The sequence below is a fragment of the Atractosteus spatula genome, chromosome 27, assembly GCF_055471065.1.
Source record: "Atractosteus spatula isolate fAtrSpa1 chromosome 27, fAtrSpa1.hap1, whole genome shotgun sequence".
In the NCBI taxonomy this organism is placed as follows: Eukaryota; Metazoa; Chordata; class Actinopteri; order Semionotiformes; family Lepisosteidae; genus Atractosteus; species Atractosteus spatula.
In genome coordinates, this window is record NC_142732.1 from 8,111,189 (window position 1) to 8,128,060 (window position 16,872).

The 16,872-nt window shown below is 48.3% G+C and overlaps 2 protein-coding genes across 6 annotated transcripts in view; one reads left to right on the top strand and one right to left on the bottom strand.

Annotated features, from left to right (window-relative positions):
* The window catches only part of acaca (acetyl-CoA carboxylase alpha), a 79,550-nt gene extending 78,925 nt beyond the window's left edge, over positions 1–625 (bottom strand). For all 3 annotated transcript variants that reach the window (XM_088906652.1, XM_088906651.1, XM_088906650.1), the window contains exon 1: positions 456–625. The gene's annotated coding sequence lies outside the window, so the exon portion shown is untranslated. The remainder of the gene's footprint in view (positions 1–455) is intronic.
* brip1 (BRCA1 interacting DNA helicase 1) overlaps positions 1–16,872 on the top strand; it is a 42,359-nt gene that overhangs the window by 730 nt on the left and 24,757 nt on the right. For all 3 annotated transcript variants that reach the window (XM_088906655.1, XM_088906657.1, XM_088906656.1), the window contains exons 2-10: positions 4,561–4,687; positions 5,647–5,758; positions 6,513–6,686; positions 7,272–7,405; positions 7,923–8,078; positions 13,490–13,783; positions 15,133–15,354; positions 15,611–15,810; positions 16,287–16,419. In XM_088906655.1, the coding sequence (XP_088762781.1) occupies positions 4,595–4,687; positions 5,647–5,758; positions 6,513–6,686; positions 7,272–7,405; positions 7,923–8,078; positions 13,490–13,783; positions 15,133–15,354; positions 15,611–15,810; positions 16,287–16,419 (1,518 nt within the window). In that variant the 5' untranslated portion in view covers positions 4,561–4,594. The remainder of the gene's footprint in view (positions 1–4,560; positions 4,688–5,646; positions 5,759–6,512; positions 6,687–7,271; positions 7,406–7,922; positions 8,079–13,489; positions 13,784–15,132; positions 15,355–15,610; positions 15,811–16,286; positions 16,420–16,872) is intronic.

A 16,872-nucleotide genomic window follows, 5' to 3' on the forward strand; every position in this document is an offset into this window, starting at 1 on the left:
ACGCGGGCTCATAATATATCATTTCTGGATCGAAAATACACCACTCGCTTCACATTACTCACGATAACGTGTTAAAGAACGCCCCCGATTATTGCATGCGTGTTCGGTGTGTTCGTGCTGTACCAATTTATACATCAGTCTCACGGAATATTAGATAACAGACACACCTATTGTCCACCAGAACTCCAGCCACATATGAAAGATTCGCTGTTGTACCTGGACTGTTAACAAGCAACCTACCTACACGCTCTATAAATAACTACAGTACTGCATATCCGACACTTGCATTAAAGTGTTTTAACACCTAGCAACAAAACACAAGCAAAACTCCCACACGAAGGAGTAAAGTAACCTTCCTGTCACGCAGTTACGAAAAAGACACAATGTACTCTTCGGTACAGTGAATGCCGGGTGCAGCTTCACTCATGTAATGAGATTATGTGAAGGATACTCACCGTGGCGGAGAAACCGGCAAGCTATCCTGCTGTGTAATCGTTGGTCCCTGACGACTTGCCACCGGTGAACTAATTCAGTCCAGAATTCGGCGTATCGTCATTTCTAATGATGAAAAATTCACCTGAAGGTGGGTTTCTGTGTTAACTGCGGGCTCTCTGACAGCTACATCACACAGTGGTGTGATGCGATGGAGGGTTACTCCCGGTTGTTCACCCTTGACCCCCGGTGTAGCGACTCACGCTCCTGGAACCGCACAATGCGATTGGTCCCCGGCTGTCATGGGCGGGCTGAGAGAGGCTCAGGCCAAACGGAGGTGTGCCCAATCAGCGCAGAGCTGGGCCGTCCCACGTGTGCGATTCATATGGTCTGACCGGAATGAATACCCCAGTGAAGTAAAAGACAATATCCTTGCGGCAACGCTGTCTGAAACCCTAGGCATCCCGTCTGGCTCCCCGGGATGATCGATTATAGAGGGATTCGCTATTTAATATGAAACGGAACAAGCAGCTGTAAAACAAATCGAAGCTAAATCGCCTCTGTACATCGATGCGGGAGACCTACGCCAAAGAAATCTCCGTAATCACAGCAGTAATCTACCAAACATATTTTTAAATATAGTTTTTATATTATTGCAGAGTCATTACATATTTAGAATTTAAGATATAGGTTTAATATAAACTAAACATGCACTGTCAGATTCCACAGTAAGATGAGTACAAGCTACTGTGTTTCCTGTGCTTTCCTATCATACTATTATTAGCTGGGCATACTTGTAAAGCTGTAATGTCACCTAAAAAGAAGTCACTATGTATATAAAACAACAGCTGCAAAGACTACAACTGTAGAATTCATATGCCCACCTGTTAACAGGCAGCCTGCTAGCACTCACTACCAACAGTCCACAGTCATCAAAGTGCTCCTAGAGACACGCAACCTCTACTGCACTCAGGAAGGTCACTGTGGCTGGTATCAAGCTTGGGATCCCTGACAGGAACATGGCAATATTGACCTCTTATTGCAGGGCTGCAGGGGTAAGGCAAACAGCCAGTCATTGCCTCACCAGCAAGGTGTTGTCACACAGGCTGCTGTTGGCCAAGCGGCGGTACAGAGAGTCTTCAGGAGCCTGTGCCAAACCCGATTGCACAAGTCAGCACCTTTCTGTTTGCATGGGTGTGAACTGAAGTATAACAACGTACCAGACAGTGATGCAAGAATAAAGCTGGAACGAACTGCGGCTTTCATGACAAATGGGTCCAGTTCAGCCAGTAACCAGCGAGCTGGTTTAGTTCTTTAAGAAAGGAGTCGGAATAAGAACCTGCAGATTCTCTGACACTACGGGATCGTGTTTGGACAGCACCACATTAGACAATGGATAATGTGTGTAGACATGTGGGGGACATTTATCACCCCATTTACTCCCACGTATTGCTTTCTCCAGAAACAGTTACATCTTCTTTTAATCTATATGTAATATTTAATGATCAATATGAATAATGGTGATCCATAAAAGTGACAAGGTGCTGATTTTACCCTCCCAGATTGATTTAAACAATGTAGATTTCTAACAACTGAGTGAACTGACTGAATCATTCAGAGGAAGACCAGGGTCCAAGGTAACAAGACTGCAATTGAAATTCATTTGTAGTTTGGATGCCACTTCACTGTTTCATTGCATCACTTTGGTACAGATCGTACCCTCATACAGCAGAATTCAGCCAGGGCACCTGAGTTAAAAAGCCTACTCTTGTGAACAGTGCCAAGCAACCTTTAATGACCAATTGGTCAGCACTTCAGTTAAATGTCACATCTGGAAGACCACACCTCATACAACAAGCAGTCTCAAATCACCAAAACTGGGGCATTGGTAAATTTAAAAATTACTTTAGCAATATTATTGGCACACATTTCTTTGTTTCACTATGTCTGGAAGGTTTGAGTCAGCATTAAAGTACTTTGCAAAGGAACAAGTAATAGGTTTATTCCATGCTGAAAAAAAGAAGAAAGAGAACACAACGTTTCGGCCGTGGAGCCTTCTTCACCTGAAGAAGGCTCCACGGCCAAAACGTTGTGTTCTCTTTCTTCTTCTTTTTTTCAGGTGAAGAAGGCTCCACGGCCGAAACGTTGTGCTCTCTTTCTTCTTTTTTTCAGCATGGAATAAACCTATTACTTGTTCCTTTGCAGCCTACGCATGCTCACGCAGCTCCCCACCTGAACTATTAAAGTACTTTGTTAACTATGATAAATACCTTCGAGATAAAATCTCAAACACGTCATTTAATATTTGTAAACAGTCAATTTCCTTTTGTAAGTGTTAAAGTTTTCACAATATACAGAAGCAATACGTAAAACAAATGGAACAATGTAGTGTTTTATTAACTGCAAACAGATTAATCTGCAATCTCGTTACCTCTGGCTCAGGTCCGCCATACACAATCCAGTTCAGACAGGCTTATGCTGGACACAGGTCCCCCCATGTGAAACACAGTCGTAAACGAAAAAAATCAATGCAAATGTTGGAGAAAATCCGGACAATCTGAAGAAGCCCAGGCAATTCACCATTGGCAGAAAAGGGAACACTTTGGGCTTTAATAAATACCTGTGGTTTACTTCTAAAGAAGACAAACGCATTGTGAGCATAGACGATATAATATTCATTTTTAATGCATAATTGAAATTTAAAGCACAGAATGTATGGAAACAGAGTGTCTGTACTAGTGTACTTCACGGGATCAGAAGGACGGGTTTAGCACAGCTGTAACAGTAACCGGTCGACTGTACATTTGTTAGTACCTGCCTCAAAATAAGTTCCGTGAAGTTGGCCATCCTACGAACAGCAGCTTCCAGCCAGCTTGTTTGTGCTACACTGGTGCCGCTGAAACCATCCAGGTTTCAACATCTCGTCTCCGCTGAAACACACTAAGCCCTCCAAGCGCTACATGTTTACGGAAGTCAGCGCTGTTTCTCTATGGTGTCCCGGCACAGCTGTTTGTGCGGCTGCGATTGGCTGTCTTGTCTCCACCTATGTCTCCAACATGCCTATTGGTCAGTTTTCAGAACCATCTTTCTATTGGCAGTTATGAACAAAGGTTTTCACCCATTGGCTGTACGTGAGGTAGTCCCCCCGCCCCCCCTCCGTCCGCTGTATAGTTATTGGTTGCTTTAACGTCATATTGAATGTGATTGGTTGAAGTGTCAGTTCCTGCTTAGGCGGGAAGCGTAATGCGATTTATTTGTAAGCTTTGAGGCACGTTTCTGAGACTGAGGTAATTGATAGTTCATTTTTCAAAAATCTTAATAAAATGATGATAAAGTGTGCATAAGCTGAAACCGTATAATGACTGGATTTATCTCACGCCCAGTTAAAGTTTAGCCTGTTTTATTATATATGTTCTGCTTTTCAGTTTAAGTGCTGATGGTTGTGTCGGAACTGCATGCATACTTGACATTTTGGTCCTCGGATTAATACGTAACGAAAGTATGCCAGTTTGTTTCTCCTGTATGATGCTTACGCATTATGTATATCAGATAGGTGAGGATGAGAATAATCTTTTTCGGGCAATGAATTTGAGTAGGCTACTGCGATTGGGGTAACAGTGCAAACAGTACGTCTCGTGTGTCAAGCCGTGAGGCATTCGGCAGGTTCTTAAAACTTAGGTTTACGAAGAAAATATTAAGTTGATTTAAGTCTCTTAGTGCTTTGATCACCTTAACCCCTCTCTAAAGTCGTATTTCCCACTCCTGTTCCAATTAACACACGGGACTCTCTTCTCTGTGCAGTACAGCATCAAAATGTACCCCGGAGCGTGACGTTCTGTAGCGCACTCCTAGTATTGTGAACTTTAAAAATGTTTATGACTCTGACCCATAATATTCTGAGACCACTGATGCACGTAGGATAACTTGCTGCGCCTGAATGCCGCTTTCGATGTGGAGTGCTACCCACTAGTGCTGACGCCTTCACCTCTTCCGTCTTTCCTGCGTCCTCTGACATGCTGCGAGTCCATCAGGACTGGAGCCGTCACCAGCGTTCTCTGGGGGGTGGCGTGTCAGCAGTGAACCCCCAGGCTGAATCGTATCCACGTGTCTTCTCCTTCGCTCCCGCAGGGAGGCTGTGCCCCGGTGACCGTCGGCAGCCGCAATGGCCAGTTCAGCCTCGGAGTACACTATCGGGGGAGTGACCATCCAGTTCCCCTGCAAGGCCTATCCCTCCCAGCTGGCCATGATGAACTCTGTAAGAGCTGCTCCCTGGAGACCCACTGAGCCACAGTCCGCACGGCCTGAGTTTGAGTTCTTATTGTACTAGAATGAGCAGGCATCTTGGAATAACATTAATCCACACCCCTTCAAATGCATTAGGTCTTGGGGGGGTAGTTCTGATCCCGGGGGGGCTCTTGAGCGTCTCTTTAGGGCAGGAGCACCCAAAGAGCTCTTTAAGGGGTGAGCTGGAACTGAAACCTGCAGGTACATCAGCCCTCCAGGACCGTGACTGGACCCCCCTGCTTTAGATCATTATATATATATATCTGAACCTGGGCTGAATTGGTGATGGATTATGGGCCAAACTGCACTGAGGTTCAGACTTTTCAAGAACTGGTCCTGCTATTCTGGATTTCAGTGAAATGTGTGTCTGTGTACAAAGGTATTTTATTAGGAAGATGTTAAATTATAAGAGCTTTGATTCAAAATACATTCATAAAGCCTTGTTTATTCCAACCTGATAAGAAACCATCACAATGCAGTAGCAGAAATGTGTTGCAATGACCATTTAAGAGCCCTTACAAGGCAGTTTAAGTTTATTCTTATGAATGAGAATATAGTATTAAGATACACTTTACTCGTTTAAGAAAAAAGGGCAAATTGGTTAAACGTTATTTCAACTTTTCAACATTTTATTCAGCAAAATACTTTTTCATTAAGTCTTTCATTAAGCCAAAGACTTTTTCATTAAGTTTACTCCTAAAGTAAAAGTTGGTAAAGTTGTTTTGCAGTTGCTTAGTTGTGATTTGTGTCAGGACTGAAGGAGTCTGCAGGCACCTATTGCTATGACTTTAGTTCTCCTGGAGGCTGGAGTCAGACTGAAAACTGCACCCAAGGCTGGCAGGAGTATTTTGATTAGCCATTTTTTAAGATTAAGATTGCAGAAGCCCTGTGACTGTTGTTAATTGATTGTTTGTTCTTGCTGTTCCTCAGATCGTGAGAGGTCTGAACTGCCAGCAGCACTGTCTGCTGGAGAGTCCCACGGGCAGTGGGAAGAGCCTGGCTCTGCTCTGCTCTGCTGTGGCCTGGCAGAATGCACAATACGGTAGGAGACTTCAGCGCTAGAGCTGCAAGAAGCTCTTACTCCGTCATTCAGATCCAGAAATAATCTCTTTTGGAGGTCCTGCCTAGGAATTGTGAGACCAAGCCACTCGTCTCACAAGTACTCGTGTGAGCAACTGACACAGCACATTAGGGATTCTTTTTCATAATAATAATAATAACAACATCACTTTATTAACCCTTTACAATTTCTTGCATTAGGAATTTGTCTTTTCGCATACCCAGCTTGCTCTCCATGAGACACAGACACACAGACAGGGAGAGAGCCTGAGGTCAGAGCGCAGGGGCAGCCATTGTACAGCGCCCCTGGAGCAGCTGGGCTTTGCTCAGGGGCCCAACGGAGTGGGATTCCTCTGCCAGCTGCGGGATTTGAACCGGCAACCTTCCAGCCACAGGCGCAGATCAGATCCTGAGCCACGGAACCACCACTCCACCCATTGCCCTTCCTTAGTTACTACTGTACATATTACTGACTCCTAGCCCTGCTCCTGCATCAGCAAGGGGCATCCGCTTCTTTGGGTCGGTTTAATATTTGTTAGAAAGGAGATGAAACGCAAATCTAGAGTGAAGAGGCTTTAATTGGGTGTCTCTGGGAGGTGTTAAACAGATGACTAAGTGTGCGTGTTCTAGATAATCTGCAGCCTCTCCCATGACTTTGCCGTGACCTGCTGATGCTTAGGCACTACTGGGGGGTATTACTGCACTGCAGGTGATGCCGGTGTGTTTTGTTTGTGAAGGTAAAGCCAAGGATGAGAGCGGCTCCCCCCAGAAGAAACCAGCAGCAGCTCCGACCTGTCAGTGCGCCTGTCACTCTGGCCCTGCCCAGGCCCCCAGCCAGCCTGCTCCCACCCCCACTCACAGGGAGACTGAGCCCCCAGCGCCGAGCTCACACCCCGCCAGCGCCAGCGCAGGTGAGCCCCGAAACAGCCGGCGTGTGGAACAGTACTGGTCAGATGCAAAGGGCTGTTAATTGTTGGCATAAAATAGTGTGATTTGTAATGGAAACAGCACAGCCTTTTGAAACCACAGAGGTCAGTAAAATCCTCCAGTTTCACATTTTGCTGTTCCTGGAAATTGGTTTGCAGAGTTGGAGCTCCCTGGGTGGTGTTAAATAATTCTCGTCTGCAGACTTGTGCGGCAGGGGTTATCAGATTGTGTTCTGGGTGGTATGTCTGTCTCAACAGCTGACTAATCTACAGCTCTAAATCTCGGTTTATCACCAAACAGGTTTAGCGAACAAAGGGCAGCCGAGATAGTGAGTGAAGTATTAAAGTTTAAATTAGTAATATGAGGTAGAAGCAAATGCTCACATAGTTTTATAATTCTTAACTATGTCACTTATTTCACCAATCAATAGCTTATTTTTCCTATTAATAAATTAAAAGGAAACTCTGTAAATGATTTCATTGCCCATCAGTGGTTTCGGCCCCCGTGTAGCAGGCGGGGTGACTGAAAGCCGAGCAGCCCGAGGCTGATGGGGTTGTGATGTGTTGCAGCGCCTGCCCCCGAGCGGAAGAGCACGCTGGCGTCCCGGCTGTCCCAGCGGCTCCAGGCCTCTCTCTCCCAGCACCAGGACGATGACTTCCAGCAGGACAGAAAACGCATGCGCACCCCAGCTGCGGACTCCAAGGTAACGCAGTCTCTACGGACCAGTCCGGACCCTTCTGTGCTTGAACTACGCCTCCACTGTTTCATCCCCGGCAGCAGCGTCAATTTCGGAGTGAGAGCGCTTGTTGGATGGAAGTGATGAAGTGGACTGAAAGAGCACAGGAAACTACAGAGCCCAGGTTTCCTGTCCCAGCTTTAGTTAGTAACAGTACCACTGCCTAGTGTCTGAAGCAGGAGCATGCTCTCCACCCAACACCCCAGTTCTCAGGGTCAGCGTCTGAGAAAAAACAAATTTGCTTTGTTGATTTTTGTTTTATTTCCGTGCAAAACCCCATTCCACCTGAGCTGGGAGTGAATGAAGAGTTTCGTTCAAGAGAATATGAGACCTGTGGCAACGGCTGTCTGTTGCATGCGGAGTGCAGGCAGCCGATGTCTTCTTGGAGAGCAGGGCAGGCCCTTCTTCTCCCTGTGTGCAGGGCGGAGGGGTGGAGGGGCAGCGGGGTGCAGAGCTGCGTGTTGACCCAGATGTTGCCCTGCAGGGCAGGAAGCGGCGCTGCCTGGACATGGGGGTGCAGTTCATCGATGAGGACCCTGAGCCGGAGGGCAGACTCCTCAGCCCCGGGGGTCAGAGCTGGAGTATGGAGCTCGGCTCGCAGGCGGAGAGAGCCGACACCTTTCCTGTGGTCCAGAGCCCTGTGAGTACTGCCACACCTCAGTGCATGCTCACAGTACAGCCGCAGCACGCTTGAGAATCTGTCTGCACTGCTGCGTTTGTACGGCAATCCCAAGTCTCAGTCCGCTTACTGATATAATAATTGGAAATTTTACTGTTGAAGCAGAGAAGCAAATGCATATTATATGTTTACATCATGTTCTTGCAGCTCCAAATGTCTGTCTATTCAAATGTATTCAAAACAAGACAAGGGTAGCCGGCATCTGGTGTTGACTTAAACTGAAGAGAATGTAACTTTAAAAACCTGAAATAGCTCAAGCTATGCAAACTAAGGGCTTTTTGCTAATTTCCTTGATATGTTTCTGAAGTAAATTAGAGGTCAATGCATAAAATAAGGCCAAACCTTTCTCTGTGGTTGCAGTACTGCAGTGCTCCAGTAGAGGGGAGCACACTCCATTAAATGGATAGCAGTGTCAAGGCTTTTGAGAGTTTGGTGTATTTCCATGTTTGCTACTGTATGTTTTGAATATAGGAGGAGCTGATCTCCGCTGTTAGTGGAGAAAGCAGGTGTTTTCTATGGACCTGGAGTTGGTGTTTCGGGGGGTTCCGGCAGGGATTGATCAGGTTGATTTCCAGAGGCCACCTTAGGCGAAGTGGTTCTTGTTTGCGGTTCTTGAGTAATATCCATGACCTGGTGGATTTATACAGAGGTACAGATCGACATCACGTCACAGCACCGCACCCCAGTGCACCGTGTGTGTTAACATGTGATCAAGCCGTCCTCAGCTGTTGCCGCCCAATCAATTTTTTAGGACATAAGAAGGTTACTAGTGAGAGGAGGAAAATTGGTCTGTCCAGCTCAGTGTGTTGGTGGCAGTGAATTGACCAAGGGTCTAGCTGGTTATAGTAGGTTTCTAGGGTATCAGCTTCCATTCTATTGCTGTATAGTGTTTTCCATGCTCCCACAAACACTCCTTTACGTCATGCTGTGCTTCTTAGTACAGTGCACTATCTGAAAGTGCTTTACAGAGTGAAGGGACAGTGGTGCGTAGGACACAAAACTAAAATAAGCTGCTGTGAGATGTCGAGGCTGTCTACGTGAAAACTCCCACTCGTGCTTTTTCGCAGGGGGGATCCTTTCAAATCGAAGAAGCATGAGGGGCCTTTCGTGATGTGATGTAGCCGCGGCAGTGACAAGAGCAACAGTCACAATGCGCGGCCTTCTGTCTGCCAGGCGGTTGAATGGAATCTCCAGTCCTCTCCATGCCAGCTCTTGAAGGCACACAGAAAATCAAGTGCCTTGTAACCAACACCCTCGGTATCAAGAGGCCTGCGGTGAAAAGAATCTGTGTTAATGTGCTCGCCCATCACACAGACTAACATATTGCTTACAACCTGTACAATGGGCTCGGAGTGACTTCAGTTACACGTTCCTGGAGACTGGCAGACTGTCACAATGGGAGCCTGAGCTCCGCGGGCAGGCTAATTTACAGCCATGGGATGAGGAAAGTGGAGAGCTAGTGTTACACTCTCCCACCTGACACCGTATTCGATCCCGTGCTCACTGATTGACATCTTGAAAGGGGCCTTTGAAGCAGGCTCCAGTTTAATTAAAACGTTTGCTCGCTTAGCGGTGATCTGTGAAAGCCCGTGATAAATATTGAATCGGGTTCACCCGCTGGTTACCGCGCAGAGGGGGATAAGCAGGTGCTTTGTGAGGGGTCTGTCGTGAGATTGTGGCCGGCAAGGGTGCTGGAGAAGACCCCCCCCCCCCATACCTCTCCTAACTAACCCCCTATTCTTCAGCAGCAAGAGGACACGATCATAAATGAAAAGCCAAATGCGCAGAGATAGCATTGCAGAGCCGCCTCTCTGCGCCCTTATCTCCTCACGGTGCTCACAGTGTGAGATTTCACACAGCAGGAACTCAGCGCCGGCTTGCCCCGGTGTCTTTGTTACCAGGCTAAAAAGTGGGGAAGGTTGTATAAAGAAGCCCTTTCTTCATGCCGAACCGCAGAGCCAGGGTATCAGGCTACCTGTGCAGAGTGATGGTGCTGCTGCAGTTCGCTCTTCCCTCTGCAAGCACCCTGCAGCTCCGCCGCGCTGCTCTGGAGGACGAGAAAAAAAAAGTCTTTCTTTTCAGTCATCCAAGCAGCAGCAGCCGCTACATTCAAGTGTGAGAAACACCCTGAATGGTTTCTCATTTAAATTCCTCTGATTCTGCGAAGAAGGATTTTTATTTTCAAAGCATTCCTCCCCTCCTTCAGTCCAGAAGGATAATAACCATGCACCTCACTGCAACATGCTTGTCATTGCCAGACTTATGTTTACATTTCTTTTAACAAGTGACCTTATGAGTTATATTTGCCTTTTCCTGAAAGAGAGCTGGTGATAGTCTATGCCAGGCAGTTTCAAGGAGGCACGACTTACTTAGTCTATTTGAGGAATATTTACATAACGGTAAGCGCCCGTCCCAGACTGCTTACAACATCTCTTGCAGTGGTCAGGCTCAGAACAAGTAAGCAAAGAAGCCTATTTCTTCTGGCAGCGCTAGGGAGTTTGGGTTAGCCGTGCTGTTACCCAGGCTAATGATAAACTCCTGAGTCTGTGTCGCAGCAGGCCGCCCAGCTATATCAAGGGCAGAGTGAGCTCACCGTCAGGTTCCCCAGTTCGCTGTTCTGGGCTGGTATGTCGTCTACAACAATGCAACGATGTGCATGGGCTGCACTGCGGCTTATATCTTGTGGTGTCATTTCATGTGACGATGAAGTACAAATATAAACCACATTAGCTTAGCTAATAAAAATGGGGTTTGGGTGCTGGGAACAAACTGCCATGTAGCGGAAGCTGGTTCGTTTGGACATTTCAAGATGTAGGTTCCCTGGGTCAATGTGCTACTGGCGGCCAAACAGGCAAGAAGTTTGTCTTCTTGTAGCTCCTTATATTCTCCTTACGGCCTGACGCCTTGTCCTGTGAGGAGAGGAGCTCTGCCTGAGAGCCTGGAGACGCTCCACCTGTTCCTGCGAAGGAGCAGAGGCTCCCTTCGCCGAGAGGTGCTGAGCGGCCTCAGGGGGTGGGAGCAGGGCTGGGATCGCGGAGGGGCCGGGGGGCCGGGGGCTGCTCTGTGCATTCCGGGGGTGTCTCCTCGCTACTACGATGTGAGCGAAGCCGAAACTGTGTCAGACATCTCGGAGCGTTGGGTAACGGATACCCTTGTGTCAGCTGTTTCCTGTGCTGCCGCTGACAAGGGCCCCATTCATAACTCTCCCCTTTTATTCTCTTCGATGAATAAGTAATTATTCCATATAGAAGGCAGGATATTTGGAACAGGCTATTTAATGTGGCAGCACTGAGTAAAGTGATCCTCCGTTAGAGGCAACCTGAGCTGCCCGTGTAACAATTCCAGCAGGGCTGAAACCCCATCTGCTTCGAGGGCCCTGTTTATTTGGCACATCAGCAGACCCTTTATCCTAGTGAGTGACAGCTCTCGGAGGGGTCACATTTGCCTCCATTCTATCACACATTGTAATATTTAATGGCAAACAAGGTTGAGAAGGACTGCGGGTAACCTGAACCAGCTTTTCCACAGAATCCGAGGCTAAGAGACAGCTTGATCCCTGGTATTGTGGTGTAACACACGCCGTGCCTTCGCGTTTGTTTATGGGGGATAATCTTACTGATTACAGTTTGCACAAGAAAAGGGAGAGAAAGAAGAAAGCAGGAAGAGTGTTGAGGATTTATTATTGGGACCTGTTTCAGGGGAAAGTGGCTGGTTGTCTGCCTTTGGGGCGGAATGTAAATATTTAGCAACAGGGCTGAGATAAAAACACCAGTGCTGAAATGCTGAGGTGGGGTCCTGCAAATAGTCATTTCAACCGGTTTCTGTGCAAGCCCTAGCACATGCAAAGAATGAAGTTGAAAGATTTAATGTATTTTAGATTAAGTTTTCTATTCTTTGCAGTTGCAAGTGGAAGGCACTAGGTTCCCGGCGGCTTTGTTTCAGTACATTTGTGCGTGTTGGGTTTGGCAGACTTGGCATGGTGTTTCAGCACACAGACCTTCGTTTTCAGACGCCAGATACTTGCCACTCCTGTTGTGGTTATGCTGCTGTCAAATGGGAAAACATGATTTATTAACAGAGGCAGAGTGTGTGGCTTTTCTTGTCCATGTGCACGGTACTCACTGCAAACAATTTCTAAAGTGTGTGAAACATATTGCTGATGATCATGATAAGCCCTTGTGTTTTCCACAGATGGTATTGGGAGGACGTGTGTTTGACTGTGCCGTGCGCAGAAACACGCTGAAACAGACAATATCTCTTCCCACAGTGTGCTGGCAACTAGCGGAAACCTCGTTTTGATCACTTTTGTGTCAGGAAGTATAATAACAAATAAACGGGGCATTTATAATTACATACAGCAACAAGCTCTAAAACTGATTTTTTTATTAGGGTTTATTAGAATTGTATTATAAGACATGAATAAACAAAGCTTCTGTGTTTTACATGGATTGACGGCTACGACAGTGACTCTTAACTTCCGTTGTTGAAAGAAGGGGGCATGCTTCACTAGGGTTGCGTGGGGTACCTGTAGATGAGCACATGCCATACGTCTCCACCTAGGAAATGGAATAATGTCATTGACTGTGCAGGTCGTCAGCAGTTTATCTTGGTTACACAGAGCCTATTAGAAGGTCAGTGTTCTTTCCCTTGGGCTGCCTTTGCTGTGAGTCCTTGCAAAGTAGGCCTCACACTTTGGGAGCTGTTTAGCACGCTGGATTCAGTTACAGAATAGCCTCAGGCTGCGTTCCTCTTGCAAGTGAAATGTCATCTACTTGCCGCAATTAAAAGCCTCAATTAAAAATCAGTTTCATGACTCAGTTTCAACAATGGGACTGTCTCAGATTTCTGTTTGCAGACCAAGTTGTCACTTTTTCTGTCTTGGCTACTCTAAGGCATTCTCAAGCTCCGAAAACAGAGCCCTTGTTCTTTCTAAACGTTAGATCTTTCTGTAAAAATTGCATACCTCGCTCGGGTACGAAAGTGCTTTGAGATTTATGTAATAAAAGGTTTGCAGTTCTTGTGCTTGTAAAATAGCAAGAAATGCACTGTCATCACCACTGGCTTCATTTCCTACAGATTTTAAGTCTGAAAATGTTTTAGGACTTTCCAGTTTAGTTAGGTGTAGCAGTTACTATGTGTGATCAAATCTAGCTCTGTACTGTTTGTGGACTTTGTGACAGAAGTGCCGACAGGGCCTCTGTACCTCTCGTGTCCCAGGAAAGTGCAGGTGGCTGTGCGGCTTTGTGGCTACGAAGGTCTGGCGGGTCACCTTTGCAGCCGGGACAAGAATTTGTCTGACTTCGCGTGCGTCTGCCCTTCAGCTTGTCCACTTTTCCCGTCTCCTGCTGACCGCTCTGTCCGTCTGTGCCCAGGCTCCAGTGCCCTGCAGGCTGTGCCCCTGTGCCGCCGCCAAGCTGGCCCACAAGGAGAAAGAGAAGGAGAAAGAGGAGGGCAGGGGCGGCGGGAAGCAGAGGGTCCCCAAGATCTTTTTCGGGACGCGCACGCACAAGCAGATAGCGCAGATCACACGGGAGCTGCGGCGCACGGCCTACTCCAGCGTGCGCATGACCATCCTGTCCAGCCGCGACCACACCTGCGTCCACCCGGAGGTGTCGGCCAGCGGCAACCGCAACGAGCGCTGCCGCGAGCTGCTGGAGAGCCGGGAGGTGAGTGCTGGGGTACCCCGGTCCCCCCCAGTCAGCCCATCACCCCGCAGCGTCTCTGCTCAGTCTCTCTCCGGTGCTGCACTGCTCCATCTTTCTGCTGTTTCACTGCACCCTTCCTCTCTGCACCTTAAACAGGCTGCTGTCTGTCACCACACTCTCCCCACCTCTCCCGAACCTGTTTCGCGCCGTTCCCAGTATTCCCACAGGTAGACTGCTGCCAGCCAGCATTTTGTTTGCATATCTATAAACGGGGGGTTTATGTTTCAGCCCCAGTAATCCAGCCCGTATAGGGGAATAAAGTCAACAAGTGCAGGAAACTCCCTCGGATGAAGCAATCCACCCCACCTGAATGCACAGTGAACAGGCAGAGTTTTTAAATTCCTTTATTTTGGAGAGAGCATAACAAACAAAAAAAGATGAGTCAGCCCTGGATTGCTGGGGCTGAAACATAAACCCCCCGTTTAAGGATTTGCAAACACAATCCTGGGACTGTAGCCGCGGGCAGGCAATTACCTCAAGAGAATGCGCTCAATCAGTCATACAGAGCGTTTTGTTATGCCGTCGTGTCAGAGGCTTCAGGCGTGTTTTGTGCTCTTATTGTTGGTGCTCCTGGGCGAGGCGCTGCTTGTAATGAACCCCACTTACACAGCAGGGTGTCGCTACCGCAGGTGTCTGCGCGGAGCCTGGCGCTGTCCCACCCTTCAGAGGAGAAGGGGCCGGCTGACAGCCCGGGAGTGACGGGACAATCATGGAGTGCGATCGCACTCGGGGCCTCACTTCCTGCCTTCCAGTTGCTTGCTGCTCCTGCTGTGATAACGGATGTGTTGCTTCCCCTGTCTTTTCCACATTATTTCCATATTCTTATTCATACTGCTGTGGCTGTGGTTGTTGCTGTTATTGTTGCTATTTCTATTTCTAGTGCTAGGGCTGTTATTATTATGGAGGCTGTCAGGCCTGCAGAATGTTCTCCTTTCAGGCTCTCGGTCTGGGCATGGAGGGGGATTCAGGCAGTTATCTTAACACAAGACCCAAAGGGCAGAGGGAGGAAGACCCGACGCTGCAGCTCCAGTCCCTGAGCTGCTGGTGCTGTTGAGCAAACCGTGCACTCACTTTTGAAAACCTGCCATTACTACTGTGCAGGATTAACTGAATTGAGGCGGCTGCCTTTCAGTGTTAAATAAAATTTAGTTTTTCCCATTTCCAAAAAATGCCGTAAATGTAGCATAGCAGCTAGTTTTATGCAGACGAATCCCTTGGCCCAACTACTCTTTGATACAGCTGTTCCTGCTCTTCCTGCTCTTCCTGCGCTGAGTGCACTGTGTTGTGTTGTGTGTGTCTGGTGTGTGCAGGGCCAGTCCTGCCGGTATTACCACGGAGTCCACAAGATGCGGGAGCAGAACTCGCTGCAGTGGGGCCACGGGCTGCACCAGGCCTGGGACATCGAGGAGCTCGTGCGTCTGGGCCGCAAGCTGCGCTCCTGCTCCTACTTCGCCGCCCGCGAGCTCATGCTGGAGGCCGACATCGTCTTCTGTCCCTACAACTACCTGCTGGACCCGCAGATCAGGGAGAGTGTGAGTGAGGGCGCTTCCCTGTTGGAACTGGGAACTACCGCTGGAGTCTCCAGGTTCAGCTGTTGCATGTAATGTAGCTCAGGATCAGTTTAGTTTCCAAGTGTTTGAGCCACAGTGGCTTGAGGTCAAGCAACAGCCACAAAAAAATAGAAAACTATCTATTTATTATGTAATTATTATGTAATTTTGGGGGGTGTGGTGTGAATGTGAATGCTGTAAGGCAATATATGCAAACGATGGTGCTGTCTCCTTGCAGATGGACATCTCTCTGAAAGGTCAGGTGGTGGTACTGGATGAGGCTCACAACATCGAGGACTGTGCCCGGGAGTGTGCCAGCTTCACCCTCACCCAGGCACAGCTGCTGTTCGCCCGCGAGGAGATGGACAGCATGGTCCACCACAACATCCGCCGCGCCGACCACGAGCCCCTGCGAGCCTTCTGCTGCAGCCTGGTCAAGTACGAGTCCCTGAGCAGAAGCGCCCAGTGGGCAGGGTGTGGAAACCACAACTAGAGAGGAGCATACGGGGAAAAGAGTGCTCTGCTTGTAGAGGTTTTAAAATCCATTCATCTGTCCATCCACTGTTTTGACTGCTTTATCCAATAGAGGGGCGCCGGAGCCTATCCCGGCAAGCAAGGGCACAAGGCAGGGTACACCCTGGACGGGACGCCAGTCCATCGCTGATCAGACACAGACACACTCACTCACACCAGGGGCCAGTTTTCCCACAAGCCAGTTAACCCACCGGCATGTCTTTGGACTGCTGTGGGAGAAAACCGGAGCACCCTTGTAGAGGTCTTTCATGCCCCTCTCTCTTTGCAGCAAGATAGGATAAACCTGAACTCTCTTGTGTTTGAACAGCACCTTTCCCTGTTCAGTGTGTCTAAAATCGCGTGACGATCTCGTCTGTAACCCAGGCTTTTTTCCCACCCAGCTGGCTGGAGGAGAGCCGTGGTTCTCTGGAAGAGAGGGAGTATGAGACAGCCTGCAAGGTGTGGAGTGGCCGAGAGATCCTTGGCATCTTCCATGGGCTGGGGATCACAGAAGCCACCTTCCCCATCCTGCAGGTGAGGCTGAGCTGTACCTCCTCAGCAGGAGACTGGCCCGCAGTGGCTGGGCAGAACAGTCAGAGTGGGCCGGGTGTGAGGTCAGTGAAGCATGCACCATCGCTCCAGTGGCCCAGGTAGACCGTGTCGGTTACAAAGGAGAGGGGGCATTCAGTTCATCTAGTTCACTGGGTTTTTGAGTAGCAAATTGAGTATCTCATCAGGCTATTGAAAGAACCTGAAGCCAGCCATGTTGCTGAGGCTGAACCAGGGTATCTGGCCATCAGATTCCAAAATCCCACAGCGCTTTGTGTAAACATGGGCCTCCTGTTAATAGGTACTGTGGGTCCCCGTTTAACGTCTCCCTGTTCAACGCTCTTTCGCACTGACTACGTTGAGGTATGCAACGTTAAAAGTCCCCTGATGAATGTCATTTACATAGCTCTTGCCCGGAATGATGGCCTTATTAACTAT